This window comes from Lindgomyces ingoldianus (assembly GCF_010093535.1).
Source record: "Lindgomyces ingoldianus strain ATCC 200398 unplaced genomic scaffold BDR25scaffold_32, whole genome shotgun sequence".
NCBI classification, from domain to species: domain Eukaryota; kingdom Fungi; phylum Ascomycota; class Dothideomycetes; order Pleosporales; family Lindgomycetaceae; genus Lindgomyces; species Lindgomyces ingoldianus.
In genome coordinates this window covers 461,183-480,765 of record NW_022985193.1, presented here as the reverse complement: position 1 = coordinate 480,765, position 19,583 = coordinate 461,183, and the positions used below count along the sequence as shown (strand labels likewise).

At 51.0% G+C, this 19,583-nt stretch overlaps 8 protein-coding genes across 8 annotated transcripts; 6 read left to right on the top strand and 2 right to left on the bottom strand.

Moving 5' to 3' along the window:
* Positions 1 to 1,334: 1,334 nt before the first annotated feature.
* On the top strand, positions 1,335 to 4,041 carry BDR25DRAFT_306002 (uncharacterized protein). Its single transcript, XM_033690533.1, has 4 exons — positions 1,335 to 1,446; positions 1,494 to 1,598; positions 1,650 to 2,343; positions 2,393 to 4,041. The coding sequence occupies exons 1-4, from the start codon at positions 1,420 to 1,422 to the stop codon at positions 3,919 to 3,921; spliced, it is 2,355 nt and encodes a 784-aa protein (XP_033543645.1). The 5' UTR covers positions 1,335 to 1,419; the 3' UTR covers positions 3,922 to 4,041.
* Positions 4,042 to 4,855: 814 nt separating this feature from the next.
* BDR25DRAFT_268291 (uncharacterized protein) lies at positions 4,856 to 6,401 on the top strand. The gene is made up of 2 exons (XM_033687097.1): positions 4,856 to 5,179; positions 5,257 to 6,401. Exons 1-2 carry the CDS (start codon positions 4,897 to 4,899, stop codon positions 6,243 to 6,245), a joined length of 1,272 nt encoding a protein of 423 aa, XP_033543644.1. The 5' UTR covers positions 4,856 to 4,896; the 3' UTR covers positions 6,246 to 6,401.
* A 186-nt stretch (positions 6,402 to 6,587) lies between these two features.
* Positions 6,588 to 8,839, top strand: BDR25DRAFT_268290 (prenylcysteine oxidase-like protein 1 precursor). Its single transcript, XM_033687096.1, has 3 exons — positions 6,588 to 6,851; positions 6,951 to 7,515; positions 7,575 to 8,839. Exons 1-3 carry the CDS (start codon positions 6,722 to 6,724, stop codon positions 8,530 to 8,532), a joined length of 1,653 nt encoding a protein of 550 aa, XP_033543643.1. The 5' UTR covers positions 6,588 to 6,721; the 3' UTR covers positions 8,533 to 8,839.
* Positions 8,840 to 9,204: 365 nt separating this feature from the next.
* On the top strand, positions 9,205 to 10,165 carry BDR25DRAFT_345385 (uncharacterized protein; the record flags this gene model as incomplete). Its single annotated transcript, XM_033694047.1, has 3 exons — positions 9,205 to 9,346; positions 9,477 to 9,629; positions 9,690 to 10,165. 3 exons carry the CDS (start codon positions 9,205 to 9,207, stop codon positions 10,163 to 10,165), a joined length of 771 nt encoding a protein of 256 aa, XP_033543642.1.
* A 1,906-nt stretch (positions 10,166 to 12,071) lies between these two features.
* Positions 12,072 to 13,770, top strand: BDR25DRAFT_327860 (uncharacterized protein; the record flags this gene model as incomplete). The annotated part of the gene is made up of 3 exons (XM_033692352.1): positions 12,072 to 12,599; positions 12,799 to 13,341; positions 13,408 to 13,770. The coding sequence occupies 3 exons, from the start codon at positions 12,072 to 12,074 to the stop codon at positions 13,768 to 13,770; spliced, it is 1,434 nt and encodes a 477-aa protein (XP_033543641.1).
* A 473-nt stretch (positions 13,771 to 14,243) lies between these two features.
* BDR25DRAFT_268284 (Mog1p/PsbP-like protein) lies at positions 14,244 to 15,230 on the bottom strand. The gene is made up of 3 exons (XM_033687095.1): positions 15,064 to 15,230; positions 14,810 to 15,010; positions 14,244 to 14,599 (listed from the first exon to the last, which is right to left on the bottom strand). Exons 1-3 carry the CDS (start codon positions 15,135 to 15,137, stop codon positions 14,314 to 14,316), a joined length of 561 nt encoding a protein of 186 aa, XP_033543640.1. The 5' UTR covers positions 15,138 to 15,230; the 3' UTR covers positions 14,244 to 14,313.
* Positions 15,231 to 15,364: 134 nt separating this feature from the next.
* BDR25DRAFT_336349 (uncharacterized protein) lies at positions 15,365 to 16,439 on the bottom strand. Its single transcript, XM_033693090.1, has 2 exons — positions 15,814 to 16,439; positions 15,365 to 15,750 (listed from the first exon to the last, which is right to left on the bottom strand). Exons 1-2 carry the CDS (start codon positions 16,044 to 16,046, stop codon positions 15,624 to 15,626), a joined length of 360 nt encoding a protein of 119 aa, XP_033543639.1. The 5' UTR covers positions 16,047 to 16,439; the 3' UTR covers positions 15,365 to 15,623.
* Positions 16,440 to 16,572: 133 nt separating this feature from the next.
* BDR25DRAFT_336348 (aconitate hydratase) lies at positions 16,573 to 19,513 on the top strand. Its single transcript, XM_033693089.1, has 3 exons — positions 16,573 to 17,445; positions 17,558 to 18,903; positions 18,957 to 19,513. Exons 1-3 carry the CDS (start codon positions 16,713 to 16,715, stop codon positions 19,215 to 19,217), a joined length of 2,340 nt encoding a protein of 779 aa, XP_033543638.1. The 5' UTR covers positions 16,573 to 16,712; the 3' UTR covers positions 19,218 to 19,513.
* The last annotated feature ends 70 nt before the right edge of the window (positions 19,514 to 19,583 follow it).

The window sequence follows — 19,583 nt, the reverse complement described above, 5'->3', positions numbered from 1 at the left end:
GATATAGCAAAACTTTGGGTTTCGGTTCCGTTGAAGTACGGAATTGCTTAACCAGTTGGGAGCTTAGAGACTGAAGAGTAGAAGATAAGTAGAGTACCATCCTCCTTCCCTTGAAGATTCACAGGCTGGGTAATGTTGGAAAGCAACCCTAGTCCATCGCAGGAACTAACCGCTCTAGTGGCTAACACCTCAGCCTGATGTGATAAGGATGCCACTGGCACATGAGGTGGTAGACGTTCCTCGTGGGGTCATACACCATACCGCACGGGTCCCTTCGTAAGTCAGTTGTTTCAGATTGTTTTACTACACCATGCGACCCAACACGGAACATGGTAGGGGCAATCTTGAACAGAAATTTGCCTCCTCTTGGCACTGTCCCTGGATCCTAGCAAGAGCCTAAGGGATAGACTCTGGCCTAGCCATGGTCCACGGTAAGCTAGAAGACGAAGCACACGTCCGGAACCCAGACACTCACATTCATCCACCCTGCCGGCGCAATGAAATGGGATATTGGACGCTATTGAGTGAACAGACTGTTGTTCCCCACTGACTTGATCATTGATGCGTCTAAATTCTATGCATTGAGAGCTGGCAAGGCACCGAGCATAAAGCTTGATACCGAGGCAGTCCACAACATTGTAAAGAGAGGTGAGTTTAGGAATAAAGAATGAAGCAGATTTCTAACCCAGCTTTTAGGATTGGGGTGAGAATCTGCAGAATAACTGGATGCTTGGGCTCTGGTTTATAGGTTTTGGTGAAGCGCGGTAAGAGTGTCTTTCGTCAGCTGCTGCCAACATGTTGAATCGTCGAGGTCTTAGCGCCCAAGCACTAGATTTAGACTTTGGGATCATGACAACAATGGATGGTATCCTGATGCAAAATTGACATGGCTGGCCTGCAGTAGCCTTTCGTCGCTCTCCGCAACCCAGGCACGAGATGCGGGAACACAAACAAAATTATTGGTCACAGACGTACCAAGCTAGATTAAACTTGGAGACCTGGTAGTGAACTGGAGAGAAGAGTAATGACACAGGTGTGCACGGCTAAGGCCAGATAGAACGAAACGATGACGGGGAGCTCTCCGATGAGCTTTGCTTCTAAGTCTGTGAAGCTCAATTGGGTCCGAGTATTCGACCGAAGCTATAGAGAAGCTGCAGCAGCTTTGACAAACAAGTCGAGGTGGTTTGCGCACTAGCAATGAGTGAGGGGGCTTAATTGTTGGTGACAGGGATTTCGGGATTTTCGTCATCAACGTCGGCCAGAGTCACGTGATGTAGTTCCCAACGTGTCTTCAAGGTGTGCCTCTTCGCCGCAGCATACTCCCATCCCACCATCTCATCTCTTCCAAAGCCTCCCTTCTCACTCTTATGGGGCTATCCACTCATTCCTGAGCACAAATCTCGCCCCAGTTCTTCCGGCATGACTAGACTTCAGGTCTACGTGGCGGTATGTTGCACTGTTGCAACAAGCATTCGAGATGCTGACTTCCTCAGGGCTCTGCCCTCCTTGCCAATGTCGTCCTCCTGCGCGCGTACTACGAGCGACCCAACTTCTACTCGGCCGCCGTTTATATCTCGCAGAGCACCGGCTCTCTGATGGTGAGTTCCCTGCACCATGGAGAACAATGCAAGCACCTAACATCGGGCTAGTTCCTCATCAACCTTGCACTCATCATCACCGCAAGCATAGGATATGGGCTTCAGCGCCTGTTCTATGGCCACCTCCGCCCAATCGAGACTGAACAACTTTACGATAAGGCATGGTTTGCCGTCAGCGAAACCCTGCTCGCAATGACAATTTTCCGGGACGACATTGGACCCTGGTTCTTCGCTATGTTTCTGTGCCTTCTTGGAGGGAAGGTATGGCAATGGATAGGCGAAGGGCGAGTTGAGTTTCTCGAGCAGCAGCCGCCTGCGAATCCCCGCCTGTTCCACACCCGCTTGATGAGCTCCCTCCTTCTCTCAGTTGGATTCGACATATTCATGATGCAGTACTGTGTCGACTCTATACTACAGGACGCTCGTCCTGGCGTTATGGTGATGTTTGGGTTCGAGTATGTGCTCCTGGCTATCGCATCCATCTCGACCTTGCTTCGTTACACGCTCTCGCTTGTCGAGCTAGTCATCATTCGCCGCCAGGAAACAGCATTGTTTGAAGCTCGAAGGGTAGCAAGGGAATCAGCCAGGCAGCAAGCTACAGAGCAGGCTACAGAGCAAGCTGAAGAACAAGCTACTGAAAGTGAAGGGGCTCCTGCACCTGCCGCTGAAGAGGATGATGACGACGGAGACGTCCTAGGATGGGAAGAGAAGGGTCGTTGGGTATTTTACCTTGATCTCACTACAGGTGCGTACTTAATGCATGATGTGTGATTATGTTTGCTGACCATCTATAGACTTCATTAAGTCTATCGTCTATCTGGGGTTCTTTATGATTCTCATGGCCTTTTACGGCATCCCCATCCATATCATGAGGGACCTCTTTATCACTATCCGCTCTTTCATTAAGAGAATCAACGATTTCGTTCAATATAGAAATGCAACCCGAGACATGAACGCCCGCTACCCCGATGCTACGGCAGAGGAATTGGCTCGAGAAAATACATGCATCGTTTGTCGGGAGGAGATGCGACCCTGGGTCCAACCCGGAGCGGACGCTACTCAAGCTGGTCGCCGCGTTGATGAGCGCCAGAGACCGAAGAAGCTGCCATGTGGGCACATCCTCCACTTCCACTGTCTGAGAAGCTGGCTTGAGAGGCAGCAAGTTTGTCCTACGTGCCGTCGACCGGTCCTCGCAGAAGCAGCAGCGCAAAGCACCCAGCAGAACAACCGGGCAAATCAGGGCCAGCAGAATCAACAGAATCAACCCGGGCTTGGGCTTAATCGCTTGTTCCCCGGTAATCAGGGTAACCAACCGCAGCGTCAAGGTGGACTCCAAGGCCAGCAAGAACAACAGGGCGGCCAACAAAATCGACCAGGAGGCAACATGCGTGTTTTCAACTTCGGCCCCATTCGCATTGCTCTCGGGAATTTGCGACTGCCGGCCGACCAGCAGGGCAACGTTAACAACATCAATAATAATAACGCCATTGCGAACCTTGCCCAACACCTCGCTCAAGGTCAAGGCCAAGGCCAAAATCAAATTGCGAACCATCCCCCGAACCAAGGCGTTCCTCAACTCCCTCATCTCAATCTCCAAGGCACGCAGATGCCGGGTCCTTTCACGCACAACCCTGCAGACATACAATCAGACATCTTACGGCTGCAACAAAACATTATCACATCACTTCATCAACTGAACGCCCAACATGATCAGCTCGAATATATTCATGCTCTTCTCAGTGAGCTTCACCGCCTCCAGCAAGCCTCTGGTATAACTGCGGCCAATGGTCAGGAACTCCCTATTATTGCACCGATGAGTTCAGCTTACGGACTCGCTCCAATGACTCCCCAAGCGTACTTTACCAATGGGCCAATTCTAAGACAAGGCGATACGGGATTGCCAGATGGACTAGTGTTGCCTGAAGGATGGACGTTGCGGCCATTAGCACGTGCTCCTCAACCTACCAATCAGGATACTCAGATACCGGCGCTATCATACGAAGGAGGCCAGTCAGCGCCAGGAGTAGTGCCACCAGTCACCCTACCTCCGTTCTCAACAGCAAATTTCCAACCACAAGCACACCACTACCAACAGCCCAGGCCCTCTTCATCTGGAGTACCCGCGCCTTCGAGTGCCGTGGCCGGTCCATCATCAAAGCCGGCCGAGCCTAGTTCCCTTGAATCGAGCTGGAGCTTTGGTAATGCTGCTGGGTCCAACGAAGGTGAAGCTACCAGTTCTGCGGTCGCGGGAAGCAGTTCGGAAGGGCAGAACGTAACGAGGCGCACGGCTACAGTTGAGGAGGCCGAAGATGGTGGGCAGTGAGGCTGTGTTTCTTTGAGCGGCTTCCTGGATTTAGCATAGCGAGGTGTTTTGGGACAGTCATTTTGGCAGGTACCTCTGGTGAGGCCTGATTCCGTTCAATCAACTCTTAGAGGGTCTTTTCAGAGCGTGGGGTAGTGACACGCACCCTTGACCCCGCTGTAGCTTTAAATGCCACTGCTATTCGATATTAGTGAATAGATATGTTGGCCTCCCTGAATTTACTTTTGCCGTGCTCCCTTCCCCTCTCAAATTTTCTCCATATCGGATAGAAGGAGGGTGGTGCCAGCGGCAGTTCCGGGAGGGTGTCGTGAATGAACAGAAATCATTCCACTTCTATCAATTTCTTTCAAGACGTTGACAACATACAAAGGTCATCCTGGGTAGATCCCCGTGGTTTCAATTTTCTGCGACTTTTCGATTCCGGGAACATTTCGTGGAAAGTGGGGGAAGCAAGAACAACGCACTCATGCCTCAAGCCTAACGGAGTAGTACCGAAGCATCTCTCAGCGCCCTGCATGTCGCGATAACTGTCATTCGGTTGCACTCGCAGCGTCCAAAACCCTGAGGGATATCCATCTCGACGCGGACTGGGCCTTTTATATGCAGGACCAAGTGCGGGGGACCACTGGAGCTTATTGAGCAAGCCGAGTGTCCGCGCTAGACTACAATAGGCCGCCCATGTGCCGTTGTGCAGGGGGCCGCGGAGCTTTCTGGAGACCTCCCACCACTTACAGCCCCAAAGAGCTCCAAGATCTTCTTTCGCGGCGGCTAGGTGCGTCCTCGTGCTGCGCAAGGTTGAAACAATACTGTCTCTCCAGTCACAGATGCAGGAACCAGGGCGCTGGTTGAGGGCGAAGCCTCTAAGCAAGGATCAGGATAATGGATAACAATGGGCCTCTCCCCGCCGAGCTTGTGACTCCTCTAAGTCTCGTCCCTCGTTTTCTTTACTTCTTCCTTTTGTGCTTCTAGCTTGGAATGTCGAGCCCATTAGACAAGAATGCCAATCTCTCTGGCGAAGCTGAAGTCTCCAATTGTGTCACCAATCTCATACATGCCTTCACCAATGGCCTCGACATCTTCAAGCGTCTTCGAGAACGGCGCCGCAGGCGGAAGGAACGTAAGAAAGAAGCTCATTTCGACTCAGCGTCCAGTGCTGAGCTGCAGCTCTCGAACTCCTTAAGACGAGGCCCAGCCGACATTGAATCAAGCTATAAGAACCACTATAGTAAGGCTGGGGATCAGTTTGCAAAGGGCGATGGTGAGCTCTCAAACTATTTGAATCGCATGGTTCTTCCTTGAAAGAGCATGCATTGTGCTGATCATAAGATAATGCAGCGATCGCTCATGCTTCCCTTGCCGAAACCCTCATAAAGTTAAACACCGGTCTTGTAGGGATCATCGCAGCATTTTTGAACCATGACTCCAAATCCAGCCATCTCAACCTTGACTACAAATCATTGACGAACCTCTCTGATGCGTCCAGAGCTGAGGCTGTCGAGTCACTCAACCAGCTATATCAACGACTAAGTCACTCCCAACTCCAGGTCTACAGAATTGGTGGATGTCCCCGGTGCGGAAGCATGAAACACCAAGTTTGTATGGGAACTGTTGGAGGGAACGGACATACGCCGAAAGGCAAAGGACACCAGGCCAAGAGAAAGAACGCTGGTTCGAAGTCACGTTCAAACGTTCCAACCATCACCCGGGTACCCGTTAAGAAGTCAAGTCAGACTCAGTTAGCTGTTGTCAGACCCAGAAATCGCCGGACAAGCTCCTCGAGTAGTGCAAGCTCGACTAGATCTCCCTCTACGGCGCTTAGCTCAACATGTCCCTCTCCACTAAACTCACCATTACCCCAATACGCACCTGTGGATCCGTTGCTGGTTCAATCTCCAAATGTAGGAGTATTACCCAAGATCGGCAGAAGAAGAGCGGGCTCAGTCGACGAACCGCGACCGACAACTTGGCCTCACATGAGGCCTGATAACACAATGCCGCTTCAGCTACCTCCTCCCAAAGTACCCAGCCCGCGGAAGGGTCCGCTGCCGAAAGAAAAGCATTCTCCTTCTTCTCCTGTAGTAGGGCCTTCTAAACGTCGAACTGACAAGGCAACCCCATCGACATATACTTTTGCATCCGATAGTACTAAGCTAGGCGAGATTCCGCAGCGAAACTGGACGACGCCATGGGACTACGAAGAGGCAGATCGTTTGAATGCGGATGTGCTGGTCAATGGATATCCTCAGCCGGCTGGGGAGAGTAAACCTAAAGTTAAGAAAGGGCTTTTCGGTTTCTTGAGGCGTGGAACTTGGGACACTTCCTAGGATCGTTTTCACTCGCTCAGGTTAGTTGGCACACACGCCCCTTTTGCTTTAGAATTTCGCGCATTTTCGGACGATGCTTGTCCTGGTTTATGACTGATGATACCACATGATCTATGCTTCCTTGTTCCTAAAACCGATTTATATATACCCGCATCATATAGCAAAGAGAAATCAACTGGCTTGGCTGGATTGTATTATGTTGAATAAACTCTTTGTGCCCTCGATTATGCAGCGTTTGAGGTTTGAAGAGGCGATGTGACAACAGGCAGGTGACATAACGAGGCCGTAGATGTAAGATGATCCATGGAATTTGGCCACGTCCAAGCTCCAAGTGATTGCTGACGAACACCAACCTCTCCAACAACATCTCTCCAAAATGCACTAATCGGTCCCCATATCTCTTCAGCCTGGTCTTTGGGGATGAAATTGTACATCTAATGCAGCTTTTCGCTCTCGATTTGAGAACCTGTTGAAGAATGCACCTTCTCACCCCATTAGCTGCCGCTCTCTCACTGCCGCTCTCCGAAGCTTTCCGCAGAAGCGGGCATGAAACGTTAGATGAGCTCCAACCACAAGAAATGTCTGCGAAAAGGGTGGCCATAATAGGTAAGCGTTTTCTACCACATTCCAGAGCGCTGCACCGGAGAGTATTTGTTTGTCGCTCGCCTCGACGCCTGACCCTGCGCTGTGCTAACCAGCTCTCAGGTGCTGGAGCTGGGGGTTCCTCCGCAGCGTACTATTTATCACAGAACGCAACGAAGGCTGGAATTCATGCGGATATCACCGTATTCGAGCGTTCCTCGCATATTGGCGGCCGCAGTACCACTGTGAATGCTTGGTCAGACCCCAATGCGCCGATCGAGCTTGGCGCTTCGATCTTCGTTGAGGTCAACCACATACTCGTTTCTGCGGCGAAAACTTTCAACCTCTCCACTTCGTCAGACGATAGGCCGAAACCTGATGGGGCACCGGAGCTTGGAATCTGGAACGGAGAGGAGTTTGTGCTAGTAACAAGCGCCGAGGATGGATGGTGGGATAAGGCGAAGCTGTTGTGGAGGTATGGATTAGCACCTATAAGGACTAATTCTCTCATGAGGAGTACAGTTGGAAAGTTTTTGAAGATGTACGAGGAACCCGCCTTCCCGTTCAAATCTCTCAGCGATGTTGCGGAGCAAGTCGGGCTGACCAACATTACCGGGGTGACGGGAGAGCAATTTCTCAAAGCGAACAGTATCGGAGATCAGTTTGCGAACGACGTCATTCAGGCGAGGTATGTATATTCTTGCCGGGGTGTATAGATTACCAGGTAATAAACTAATATGTGTACAGCACGAGGGTAAACTATGCCCAAAACCTCCCTCTGATCCACGGCCTCGAAACTATGGTGTGTATGGCCGCCTCCGGCGCTATGAGTGTCGATCGAGGGAACTGGCAAATCTTCTCTCAAATGTTGAAAGCTTCCGCCACAACACATCTCAACACTACAGTCGCCAAGATCTCCAAGCAAGCTGACAAAACATACGCCCTAACCACCTCCTCCGGAGACACGTCTATCTTCGATATTGTAATCCTTGCAGCACCGCTCCAGTTCTCAAAACTCGTTATAGACCCAGCGCCAAAGCACGTTCCCGACCAGATTCCCTATGTTAAATTGCATGTCACCCTCTTCGCCTCACCACATAAGCTGGATCCTACCGCATTCAAGCTTGATCCGGGAAACCTAGTACCACAATTTGTACTTACAACTCTGCTGCCAAACGAAAACTATGGTTCTGATCCCAACGGTGTGGGCTCTACGGGCTTCTTCAGCATCTCGATCGTGGGTGCTGGGTTGAATCCTCGTAGTACGCCAAAGAACCGTCCGGAATATATTTACAAGATTTTCTCACCAAAGCGAATCGACTCGGTCTTCCTATCCAAGATCCTTGGTGAGCATGTTCCTGAAGAGGGGGAGTCAGCGAATGGACCTATCAGCTGGATATACCATAAACTGTGGCATTCATATCCCTACGAGTACCCGAGAGTCACTTTCGATGAGATTAAGCTTGACGAAGGGCTCTTCTATACCAGTGGCATTGAGAGCTTCATCAGCACGATGGAGACAAGTGCCTTGATGGGGAAGAATGTAGCTAGACTTGTCGTTGACGAGTGGATCGAGAGTGCTGCAAAGCAAAAGATCGAGGTTTCGGAGGCTGGGGAGGGTCTCAAGTTGCAACCAGAAGTTGGTTGGGAATTCAAGGGCCTAAAAGATCAAGAAATACAGAAACCCTTGAAGGCGAAGCTTTGAGCACTCGGCAAAGCTTATAAGAGTGTCAAGAAGCTGACCCATTAAAAGGTTAACTCTCTACTAAAGCAGGGGGACCCGTCTTCCATATGTCTATCAGTTTGTAGATCTTTCATGTTCCCACTGAAGATATTACGCCATATTATCGCATATCACGGAACATGACCAGGGTAGATTTAATCTACCAACCTTCTTGCCAGATCTGAGGAGGATGTTGAGAGATGCCACCCTTTGTTGCAAATCACATCTTTGTTACACCCTATAGAAAGTGACAACGTGCATTCGCGCACGCGAGGGAGTTGATTGCGCGCCTAGTTTCACTGGTGCTCCAGTCTGTTTGATGTTTTGGCCTTGCATCGGCTTGAGGCATCAAAGAGTTGCGAAACACGCCCCCAATTTCGTATTCTGAGCGATCTGCTTCCGAAATATGCTGCCAAGATCCAAACAGTTTCGCTAGTCTGTTCAACTCAGCTTCGAGGCCTCGAGATAAGTAGAACTTATCCTCTGTCTTGCGTCAATCACTTGCAATACCACCCGGCCATAATATTATATATTTTCTTTACCAAGATATCTATCATTTCCTTTGCCCTCAGGGTTGGTAGCGTTATCACGCCTCAGTGCTTCATAACTTTATCCTATCCCTACCATTTCGACGTCACTCTCACGAAAAGCATCATGACTCGAAGATATCAAGGGCCTGTGGCCTTTCTTCTCTTCTGCATAGTTGCCTCAGCGGGGAAAACCTGCTACCGCCCGAACAAAGTCCCTGAGCCGGACCATGTGCCCTGTAACCAGTCCGCCGATTATTCGCACTGCTGTAAGCCAGGGGATTACTGCCTAGACAATGGGTACATATAAGAATCTCTCTTCTTCAGCAGCCGGCCGGCTGACAGGATGCAGGCTTTGCTACGATAGCACATTCACCCTTTCACAATGGAGTTGTACAGACGTAAATTGGAGATCGTCTTCATGCTTTCAGGAATGTAAAGGCGCCAAAAACCCCATTCCGATCACTCCGACAGGTGGCTTCGTCTCCGTCGATGCAGGTGTTAGGTTATTCTGCTGCGATGTCAACACCTTTGACAAAGACAGCGGAAATTGTACGTCTTTCGGCACTATTAGCAAACCTTTCGCAATATCCTTTGGCCAGGTAATTACAGATCGGAGGACAGGAAGTATTGAGGTCTTTAATTCGACACACACCAATGCTACCACACCAGTCATCGTCTCTAACGCCAGCATCGCGCCCACGCAAACCGTCACCGTCACCGCTCCGGTCTCATCAGAAGCCGAATCCCTGGCTACAGCCAAAGAGACAGCAATTGGAGTCGGCGTAGGCGCACCTCTCGCACTAGCGTTAGTTGGCGTTTCATTTCTGCTGTGGAGGGAGAAGAGGAAAAGGAGGGAGACAGAGGAACGGAACCTCGAGATTCAGCGGCTTGTGAAGAGAGAGTTGGTAAGAACTCAGAAATCGGGCCCGTATACGCACGCGTATGGAGATATGCGCACGAGGACGTCTCCGATTGATGGTTGGCCCTTAGAGAGTGGTGGCGCGGGAATCGAGGAGCTGAGTACAACTGGCGGGAGAAGCGAGTTGGGGGTTGTCCTTACGAGGGGAGGAGTTGAATTGGAGTAGAGTTTAAAAACGCAATGGATTGGCAACGGCGTATGGGACTGTTCTTCGCTAGCGCAAACCTAAGATGGGTTGAGAGGTAAGGGAAACTCTCGAACCCATTGCCGGAATTAGAGAGAGCGCTGACAGCATGCAGTTTCTTACCTGAACCGAGAGACTGTTTTGTTTCGCGGGGTGTACCAACACACAGCACAATTGCGAATCCGATGACCCTGCCAAGGAGGAATTTGGTGTTCGGTGCGCTCGACGCTGCACGGGCTAGCAGGAGTTTGGAATTCTGCATGTCAGATCTTCTTATCTCCATATTGCTTCAGAAGTCCGAGGGCACAAGCCAGCAAGCGTACTCCTCGCACACTGAAACGCGAAAGGCCATCCACTAACATGTATACTACAAGTGAGACCTTTACCGACAATCCATGTTTCCTAACACCGATGTCCAGATTCACGGAGTAGCATTAGCTTCCGACGGACCTCTCCCACATGCCGGATACACCCCAAGATATGTCATGCGAATAGACTTTAGGCCTGTATTTGGCTGCACGCGGGTCAATGAATTTATCTTCTATGGCTTGTGTCCTTGAAAGCTCTCCAGGCTTACGGATAAGGATGGCACGCAGTTCCCTTTTAGATTATTCTGGCCTTATCATTGGAAGCACTATTCCTAGTTCCCCATCTGTGCAAAGCCAACGTCCTGAACGTCTGACCAAGTGCGAGAGATTTACAGCGTACTATCACATAACCTAGAACACGACTAGGGTGGAGTTGATCTATCAAACCTTCCGCTATAATCAGGGAGATCATCAACAGAATGCAAATATCTGTCCTAGAGTACCTCTGTCCAGTCCCACGTTAGGTACCAAGGTAGCGCTACCATCAATGCATTTCAAAGACCTCGAACGGCTGTTGAGTCACACCACTCAAGTGACTTCACGGCCTTGGCCGCGATTCCGTTCTTTGGCTACTCAGTGATCAAAAGCGAGGGGCCTATGTTGAAAATTGTTCGACTTAGTGGAGGGAGACGGAGATGGGCATCGCGTGGGCAAACGGCAAAAGGGATGGGGGCTGGACCAAGTCTTATCTCTGTAAACGCGTTTCATAGAAGGTCTATCACCTCCAGTGACGCCTCCTGCATCTACCTTTCAAGTGATTTGGTCTAAATATATGCATCCAGATGTCTCTAGCAGGGCCAAAGATCTCAACGAGCAAGTCAGCATTTCGATGAAGTTCGAGCAATAGGAAAGGCTCCTGTTCCAGCCAACTCCTCTTCCCGGTGATTTCATCAGGAGAGTCAATAACTAACTGTCATTTTACGTTGTGCTCTCATCACAGCATTTCTATCGTGTTTGGTGTGTATGTAAGAGACCAGCCCAGGAAGCCTTGAAGGTTACGGTTTTCTATGAGCACGTGACGCAATCCACTGACTAGGAGAGACCACGCCAGAAGTTTTGAGCGTTGGCAAGCGCGACTAAACTGCGCCTTCCACCTCTCACCTCACACTGACAGCAGCTTCAAAGCAAACACCACCGTCAACCTGCTCACTCTATCCACAACGCGAAATTACCTACCTAGGGAGGTAAGCATCGGCTTCTTGTGAATGCTAGCTGGGGTATGATTGGCTCAGCAAAGGCTTGGCAGTTTTCGTGCTGAATTATACTCAAGCCGTGTCAAGCGTACCTGCCCTAATATTTCTTCGAAGGTAAGTGCGTTCGTCGGCCTGAATACTCACCAGAGAATCCAGTCGATGCGGCCCATGTCGTATGTCGCAGACCTCGGGCTCTGAGGCGCTGCTGCGCATGCTTCCGCACGCGACTCACTCACGATTCCTTGATCATCGAACTTTCTCAAGACTGACAGGCTGACCGGGCTGACCCATAGACAGCACCCTAGGACCTGCGTCCCCATTGCCGCCATGCCCGCAATGCTGGAGGACCCGACCGCGCCCATCATGTATCGCACCTCTGGCGAAATGCCCTACCCTATTCCTGGCGCCACCCTTCCCCAGGGCATCGTCCCGCGTCAAGTCACCCTTCGCGACCGAGTAACCATCGCGACCATCATTCCATTCTCGACGCCGAACCAGGTCCCCCTCACCTTGCTCGCATACCTCGCTGACCAGTTCAGTCGTGAAATTGAGAAGGGCGACACGTACCCGATGCTCGATCCCTTACCGCTCGAGTCCTTTGGTCCTTACTGGTTTGGTGTATTTGGCGCTGTTATGATTCTTGGAGACGTACACAACATCGATGAAGTACACCACATGGTGCGGACAGGCCGTGATTGGGAAAAGGAGTGTCTTGGCAGCTTTTATATCAAACCAAATTACCCTGGCAGATCCAGCCATGTCTGCAATGGCGGATTCCTGGTAACGGATGCCTCGCGGAATCGAGGCGTGGGACGCTTGATGGGTGAGACGTACCTGGAGTGGGCGCCGAAATTGGTGAGTATACAGCACCTACTCGCCTAGCGTGGGACATGGTAGGGGTATTTCTGGTCACAAAGCGGTATCCTGGTGTTGTCCTCCCCGATTCTAGCAAGTGGTTTAGTAGAGAGGCAGGCCCCATTTTCATCATGTTCTACGTTATGTGATAACATGCTATACTTTAAAGGCTAGAGAGTATGTTTGCTAATGAGTGCAGGGGTATACATACTCTGTCTTCAATCTCGTGTACGAGACCAACGTTGCTTCCTGCCGAATATGGGATGCTCTTGGCTTCAAGCGCATTGGGCGCGTCAAAGGGTGCGGAAACCTCAAGTCGTATCCTGGCGAGCTCGTGGACGCCATAATCTACGGGAGAGACCTTGGCCAGGACGATGACTTTGTATCAGAAGAGCGGTTCGACAAGATTCGCTTCTACCTGAAGAACGGAAAGTACCCGAATGGTGCAGACAGGGCGGAGAAGAGTCGCCTTCGGAGCGCCGCCACACACTACAAGCTCATTCCCGCTGAAGGAGACCGACCTGAGAAGCTCGTCCTGAAAGGAAAGGAAGTCATCTCGGATCCCCAAAGGCAATACGAGATTGCTCGAACGGTCCATCATAAGTCCCACGGAGGCATCAACAAGACCACAGCTGCCATCGCTGAAGCATATCATTGGGTTCGGATAAAGGAAACCGTCAGCCAAGTCATCCGAAACTGTCCAGAATGCAGCGAAATGAATAAGGGGCTGTCAGCCATGCGGGTTCAATCGCGTGTCATGCCAGCTCCACAGTCCTCAGTCACCCCTACTCAGCCTCAAAGGTATCAGGAGCGAGAACCAACCCGGTCACCCTCTCCTAGCGATCAACTACAGATGGAAGCGGCCCAGCACGCTCAGCATACACAGATGATGGACCCCGTACCTCAGTATAACAACTACGACATGCCTGTCGATCCAGCACTAATGGATGGCGTTAATCAGACAGCAAACCTAGAAGACTTACCACCGTCACCATTCCTGGCCGCCGGCCGTGGTCTCCCAATGCCGCCACTACCTAGCTTGGATTCTCCCAACCCCGTTGCCCGCAAAACCGAGGACACTCCAATGTCGGGAGTTGAAGTGCGAGCACCCACTGCGAAGGAAGAACTTCGGCGTCGGCTGACGAGAGCCGGATATGGTGCTAACAAGTGAGCAATCGGAGAGCATGCTGCATTTGCAATAGGTGTACGTCAATGATTTCAGGCTTCTCTCAACAAGGGGCAAAAGGTGAACACGTAGCCTATGTTCTCTATTCTGCAAAGGAGCGCTGCAAAGGCGCTCGGGTTTGCTTTCGGATCAGGGGGAATACCTTTAGACTTTCTTGGTTCAGGCTTCATATGACAGTGCAGCTTAGTTAATGTTATCATGGATGATCTCGAGGGCGAGAGCATGATGGATTGTGACATCTTTCATATTTCGACTGCACCTTCTCACCTAACGTGGAACATGACCAGGACGGAGTTGATCTATTTAACGTCTTGCTAGAATTAGGGAGGACGCCAACAAGATGTAGAACTCTGGTCTGAGTTATCGCCCAGTCATGTTCCATGTTAGGTGACAAGATTTACTATCACCGGGCTAACTTTTCACAATTTGGCATGGTGAAAGGGAGGATTTCCTCCAGACGATTGGCTACGTAAGATAGATGTGTTTGTGTATTCTATGAAAGAATTCATGGAGCTGAAATCTAGCCCCTTAATTCTCACCAAAGAGACCCCAATCTTTGATCTCGAAGCTTTCAAGGATCTTTTGCTTGACCGTCTCCCCATCTTTCATTAGCTGGGTTGGCTCTCCTTCTCTAGCTTTGACGTACTCGCCTGAATAATGAGGTACGTTGATTGTGATGGTAATGTCGGTGGCTTGTTCCTCTAGGCGGAGCAGAAGAAGGTGAATGGAGACGAAGTCAGGAGTTTTGCGATGGTGTGCGCTGTCTGGTCGAGGGGGCGTTTGGATGTAATTGAGGGAGTAGACGGGTTTGTTCCTGTCAATGGTGTTAGGTAATACTGAGAGAAAATAGACAGAAATATTATAGGACTAGAGCGATGTGGAAGGAAAGATTAGGGGCGGCGAGATCAAGCTAGCAGAGGTGAACTACAGTTGCACGTGACAGCACAATACGCTGAGGGCAAGATACGGAGACGGGGAAAATTAGATGAAATAGTAGGAAGTAAGGGAGAAGGTAAAAACCTACGGCATCTTCAACATAGTAGCCTTTCCCTGGCCTAGCACGTTTGTTTCGTCCCCAGTCCCCTCAATCAAGTCCGCGAAATGGTACTGCAGAGCTGCCTCATCATCCGGCTTCTCGACCCTCTCAAGGATGTCGAAGACAATACTTGAGTAACTATTGCTATCGAGGTAGACTTCTTGATGATCTGGGATCTGGCGGATGCCGCTGGTGGTCGTTAGCAAGGGTATCTTTGGGCACAGATAAGTGGGGATGCAAACCTCGCGTCAACAAATCCGGCAGGCAGTTCGACGGTAATGGCGCCGCCATATAGTTCGGGGGATTTAAATGACATGGTTGTTTCTTCGGTTTACGATTTGGATGTATCGAGTTTGGTGGATCTTGTTAGGAGAGGCACATAATGGAGACTTTTGTGTGCCAATTTATATGGCTTTGTGAAGGTCCTTTGGCGACGGAATTTTCGTAGGTAGCAATCAGGCTGGTTCAGGCACCAAGACACATCGGTACCTAATTCACAACTTGAGATTTCTGAAACATCGAACAGCTAAGATTGGTAATCATCCTCTATGTTCATTTGCTCCGGGTATCATTTGAATATTTTGGACACCTCTTCGCAGCCCTTTCCCTGTCTCAGAACACCTTGCAATGCAGATATCGCCCAGGCAGCCAGACTGTGAGCTGGGTGTACGCTATGCCGCCCATATGCTTGTAAACCAAACTCCACATGAGCACTTATTCACTCAATCAGACCCCTCATCGCAACAGCTAAAAGCTAATTCCTAGCCTCCAATACTCAGGTCTCCTCTAACTCTTGTTGCACTCATTCCGCAGTTGGGAGTTCGTCCACCTCCATTAGCGTGGTCGTCCGCTTGCCGTTGTCTGTCCCAAGGCCTATCGCTGCCTCTGCCTCCTTCTGGGAGTATGGTTTCTCGCGGAGTTGCCTTACTCTACTCCTCCATTAGCTCGCCTGCTCTAATATGTATCCGTCAATAGGTTGGCGTTGACCATACCTCCGCTTGTGGACCTTCCCCTTCTGATGCGCTCCAAAATTCGTCTCGCTCTCAAACCATTTCGCGCACTCTTTGCAATACCACTGCCCTAGCCCGGGGAGGTCTTCAACTGCCTTTGTGTCCTTGTACTGGGCAAGATGTCGTTCGGAGTGAAGGTCGGCGTGCACCTGATCGAGATCGCGCGTATGTCGCCGCGTCTTCTTCTTCGAATTAGAACCCCGGATAGCGGGCATGATGGTCCAGTCGGCCGCGGATACGGTTGGCAGCCGGGTATGTATGGTTGGTGTTTGTGGGAGACTCGGCTAGCGGGCGCGAGACATGTCTGCAGGTTCGAAAGAATTTTCGAGCTCAACCCCGGCCTTGGCACTATCGGAATTTCCGACCTGCAGACCTGGCCTGCAGACCGACTGTATGTCGAGTTTGGTTGTTTAGAGGAGGGTCTTGCGGATCAGAGTAAGCGTGCGCATGGCAATTCACTTTGCAGTGGTTATCTGTGACAATCAACCCACCAAAATGAAACGAGGCGAGGGGTTGATCCTCACGACAGACGACAAACCTTGGGAGGCTGTTGCGTCACAGTGAACAGCCTTCAGAGTGGCTCCTTCACGCCCTCGTGTAAATCATTCAATGACGAACTCCGCGCGGAAGTGTTCTCACTTAATTGCGTCTTTTTCACCCACGACCGCACGTGAAACGCGGGCCAGCGGGAAATAATTACCGCCCTGCTTTGTTTTGACACCGAGGTAGCTGGCACCGTGCGAACGGAGCGACGCCCAATCAGCTGTGCCCTGTTGCCCATTAGTTATCGGGCCTCTGGTGGGCTGCTTCGAATCTTCTTTTCATCTCTTCCTCCCACCACCCCTCTCCACTCCACTCAATCCTTCACAACCTCGCCCACAATGCAGAAGTTCTCGAGGCTCGGCCGCATTGGCCAGAGCCTTGGAAAGAGGCAATTGGCTACTGTCAGCGATGCTCCGCTCTCCCGCAAGGTCGAGATGACCAACTGGGAGAAGGGCCACTTCATCAACTACAAGAAGATGAGCGAGAACCTCAGCATTGTACGCCAGCGCCTCAACCGCCCGCTCACTTACGCCGAGAAGATTCTTTACTCCCACTTGGACGACCCCCACGGCCAGGAAATTGAGCGTGGCACGAGCTACCTCAAGCTCCGACCCGACCGAGTTGCTTGCCAGGATGCCACTGCCCAGATGGCTATTCTTCAATTCATGTCGGCAGGCATGCCCTCGGTTGCTACCCCGACCACTGTGCACTGTGACCATCTTATCGAGGCACAGGTTGGTGGTGAGAAGGATTTGGCTCGTGCCAATGAGATCAACAAGGAAGTGTACGACTTCTTGTCTACATCTTGCGCCAAGTACAATATTGGTTTCTGGAGGCCCGGTTCTGGTATCATTCACCAGATCATTCTAGAGAATTATGCGTTCCCTGGTGGTCTTATGATCGGTACCGACTCCCACACTCCCAATGCTGGTGGTCTTGGTATGGCCGCCATCGGTGTCGGTGGAGCCGATGCTGTTGACGTCATGGCAAATCTTCCTTGGGAATTGAAGGCGCCCAAGGTAATTGGTGTTAAACTCACTGGCCAGCTTTCTGGCTGGACATCTCCTAAAGGTATGTTTCGTTATTTTCCGGCGGCTTCACATTGCGGGTGGGCTTCAGCCTCAGAGGAGCTGCGGGGTAATAGCTGTCAATTGAGCTGCGGTGAAGCTTACACCACCTTTAGATATCATCCTGAAGGTCGCCGGCATTCTCACCGTGAAAGGTGGGACTGGTGCTATCGTCGAATATCATGGTCCCGGCACTGAGGCTCTTTCTTGTACGGGCATGGGCACCATCTGTAACATGGGTGCCGAAATCGGTGCTACCACCTCCCTGTTCCCCTTCAACGACCGTATGTACGACTACCTCGCGGCCACTAAACGATCGGAAATCGGCGACTTTTCTCGTGAGTACGCTAAGGAGCTCCGCGAGGACGAGGGCGCCGAGTATGACCAGCTCATTGAGATCAACCTCTCTGAGCTGGAGCCTCACATAAACGGTCCTTTCACTCCCGATCTCGCCACCCCGATTAGCAAATTTAAAGATGCGGTCAAGGCCAATAAGTGGCCAGAAGAGCTCAAGGTCGGTCTTATTGGCTCCTGCACCAACTCTTCATATGAGGACATGACTCGCGCTGCTTCCATTGCCGAGGATGCCATGGCTCACGGCATCAAGGCCAAGGCTCTCTTCACTGTTACTCCTGGTTCAGAGCAGATCCGCGCCACCATCGAGCGCGATGGACAGTTGAAGACCTTTGAAGAATTCGGTGGTATGGTCCTTGCCAACGCTTGCGGTCCTTGCATTGGCCAATGGGATCGCCGAGATGTGAAGAAGGGCGAGCCCAACTCTATCATCTCTTCCTACAATCGTAACTTCACCGGCCGTAACGATGCTAACCCCGCCACCCACTCCTTCGTCACCTCTCCCGATCTAGTTGTGGCTATGACCATCGCTGGTACACTGAACTTCAACCCCTTGACTGATACACTCAAGGACAAGGATGGCAAAGAGTTCAAATTGTCGCCTCCAACAGGCGCCGGCCTACCCGCCAACGGCTACGACCCAGGACGAGACACCTACCAAGCTCCTCCAGAGGATCGTAGCTCCGTCTCTGTTGCTGTTTCTCCCACTTCTGACCGTCTCCAAATCCTTGAACCATTCAAACCTTGGGATGGAAAGGATGCTAAGGATCTCCCAATTCTCATCAAGGCCCAAGGCAAGACCACCACCGATCACATCTCAATGGCTGGCCCGTGGTTGAAGTACCGTGGACATCTAGACAACATCTCCAATAACATGCTTATCGGTGCGATCAACTCCGAGAACGGTGAAGCTAATAAGGTCAAGAACATTCTGACCGGCGAGTACGACGCTGTCCCAGCTGTTGCTCGTGATTATAAGAAGAACGGAATCCAATGGGTCGTTATCGGTGACTGGAACTACGGCGAGGGTAGCTCTCGTGAGCACGCTGCTTTGGAGCCGAGGCATTTGGGTGGACTTGCCATCATCACTCGATCGTTCGCACGTATCGTAAGTTATCCTAACCTATACTTTGGAAGAGATCAAATCTGATGTCTCCACAGCACGAGACCAATCTGAAGAAGCAAGGCATGCTCCCTCTCACTTTCTCCGACCCTGCCGATTACGACAAGATTGGGCCGAATGACAAGGTTGACCTCTTATGCACCGAGCTCGCTGTCGGCAAGCCCGTGACCCTTGTGGTCCACCCTGCCGATGGCGGCAAGCCATTTGAAGTGAAGCTTTCCCAGACCTTCAATGAGGGTCAGATTGAGTGGTTCAAGAATGGCAGCGCTCTCAACACAATGGCGAAGAAGCACTCATAAATGGCACGATTTAGGTTCAGGGCGGAATAATTACGATCATGACTGGGGTGGTACATGCAGAAGAACGACAAGACCCAGATTAACACAAACACAAGCATAAACAGGATGATGACGACGGACGGGATATCGGGTTTTGGGGAGGATAATTGGGAATTTTTGGAGAGTCTTTAGACTCAAGCAGCAGTTGGCACAGCAAGCTCTTCCTTTTATGACTCTCATCCTGACTCACTTAGACTGGGTCTGGCTTGTAACTTGTGTATGGTGTTTAGCATGCAATGTATTCATTGATTTTTCCACCATTTGTTTCGGGTGTTCCAGAATTTTCTCCTGTGCGAAAACGAGGGGCAGCCTTGGCATCCACCTCGG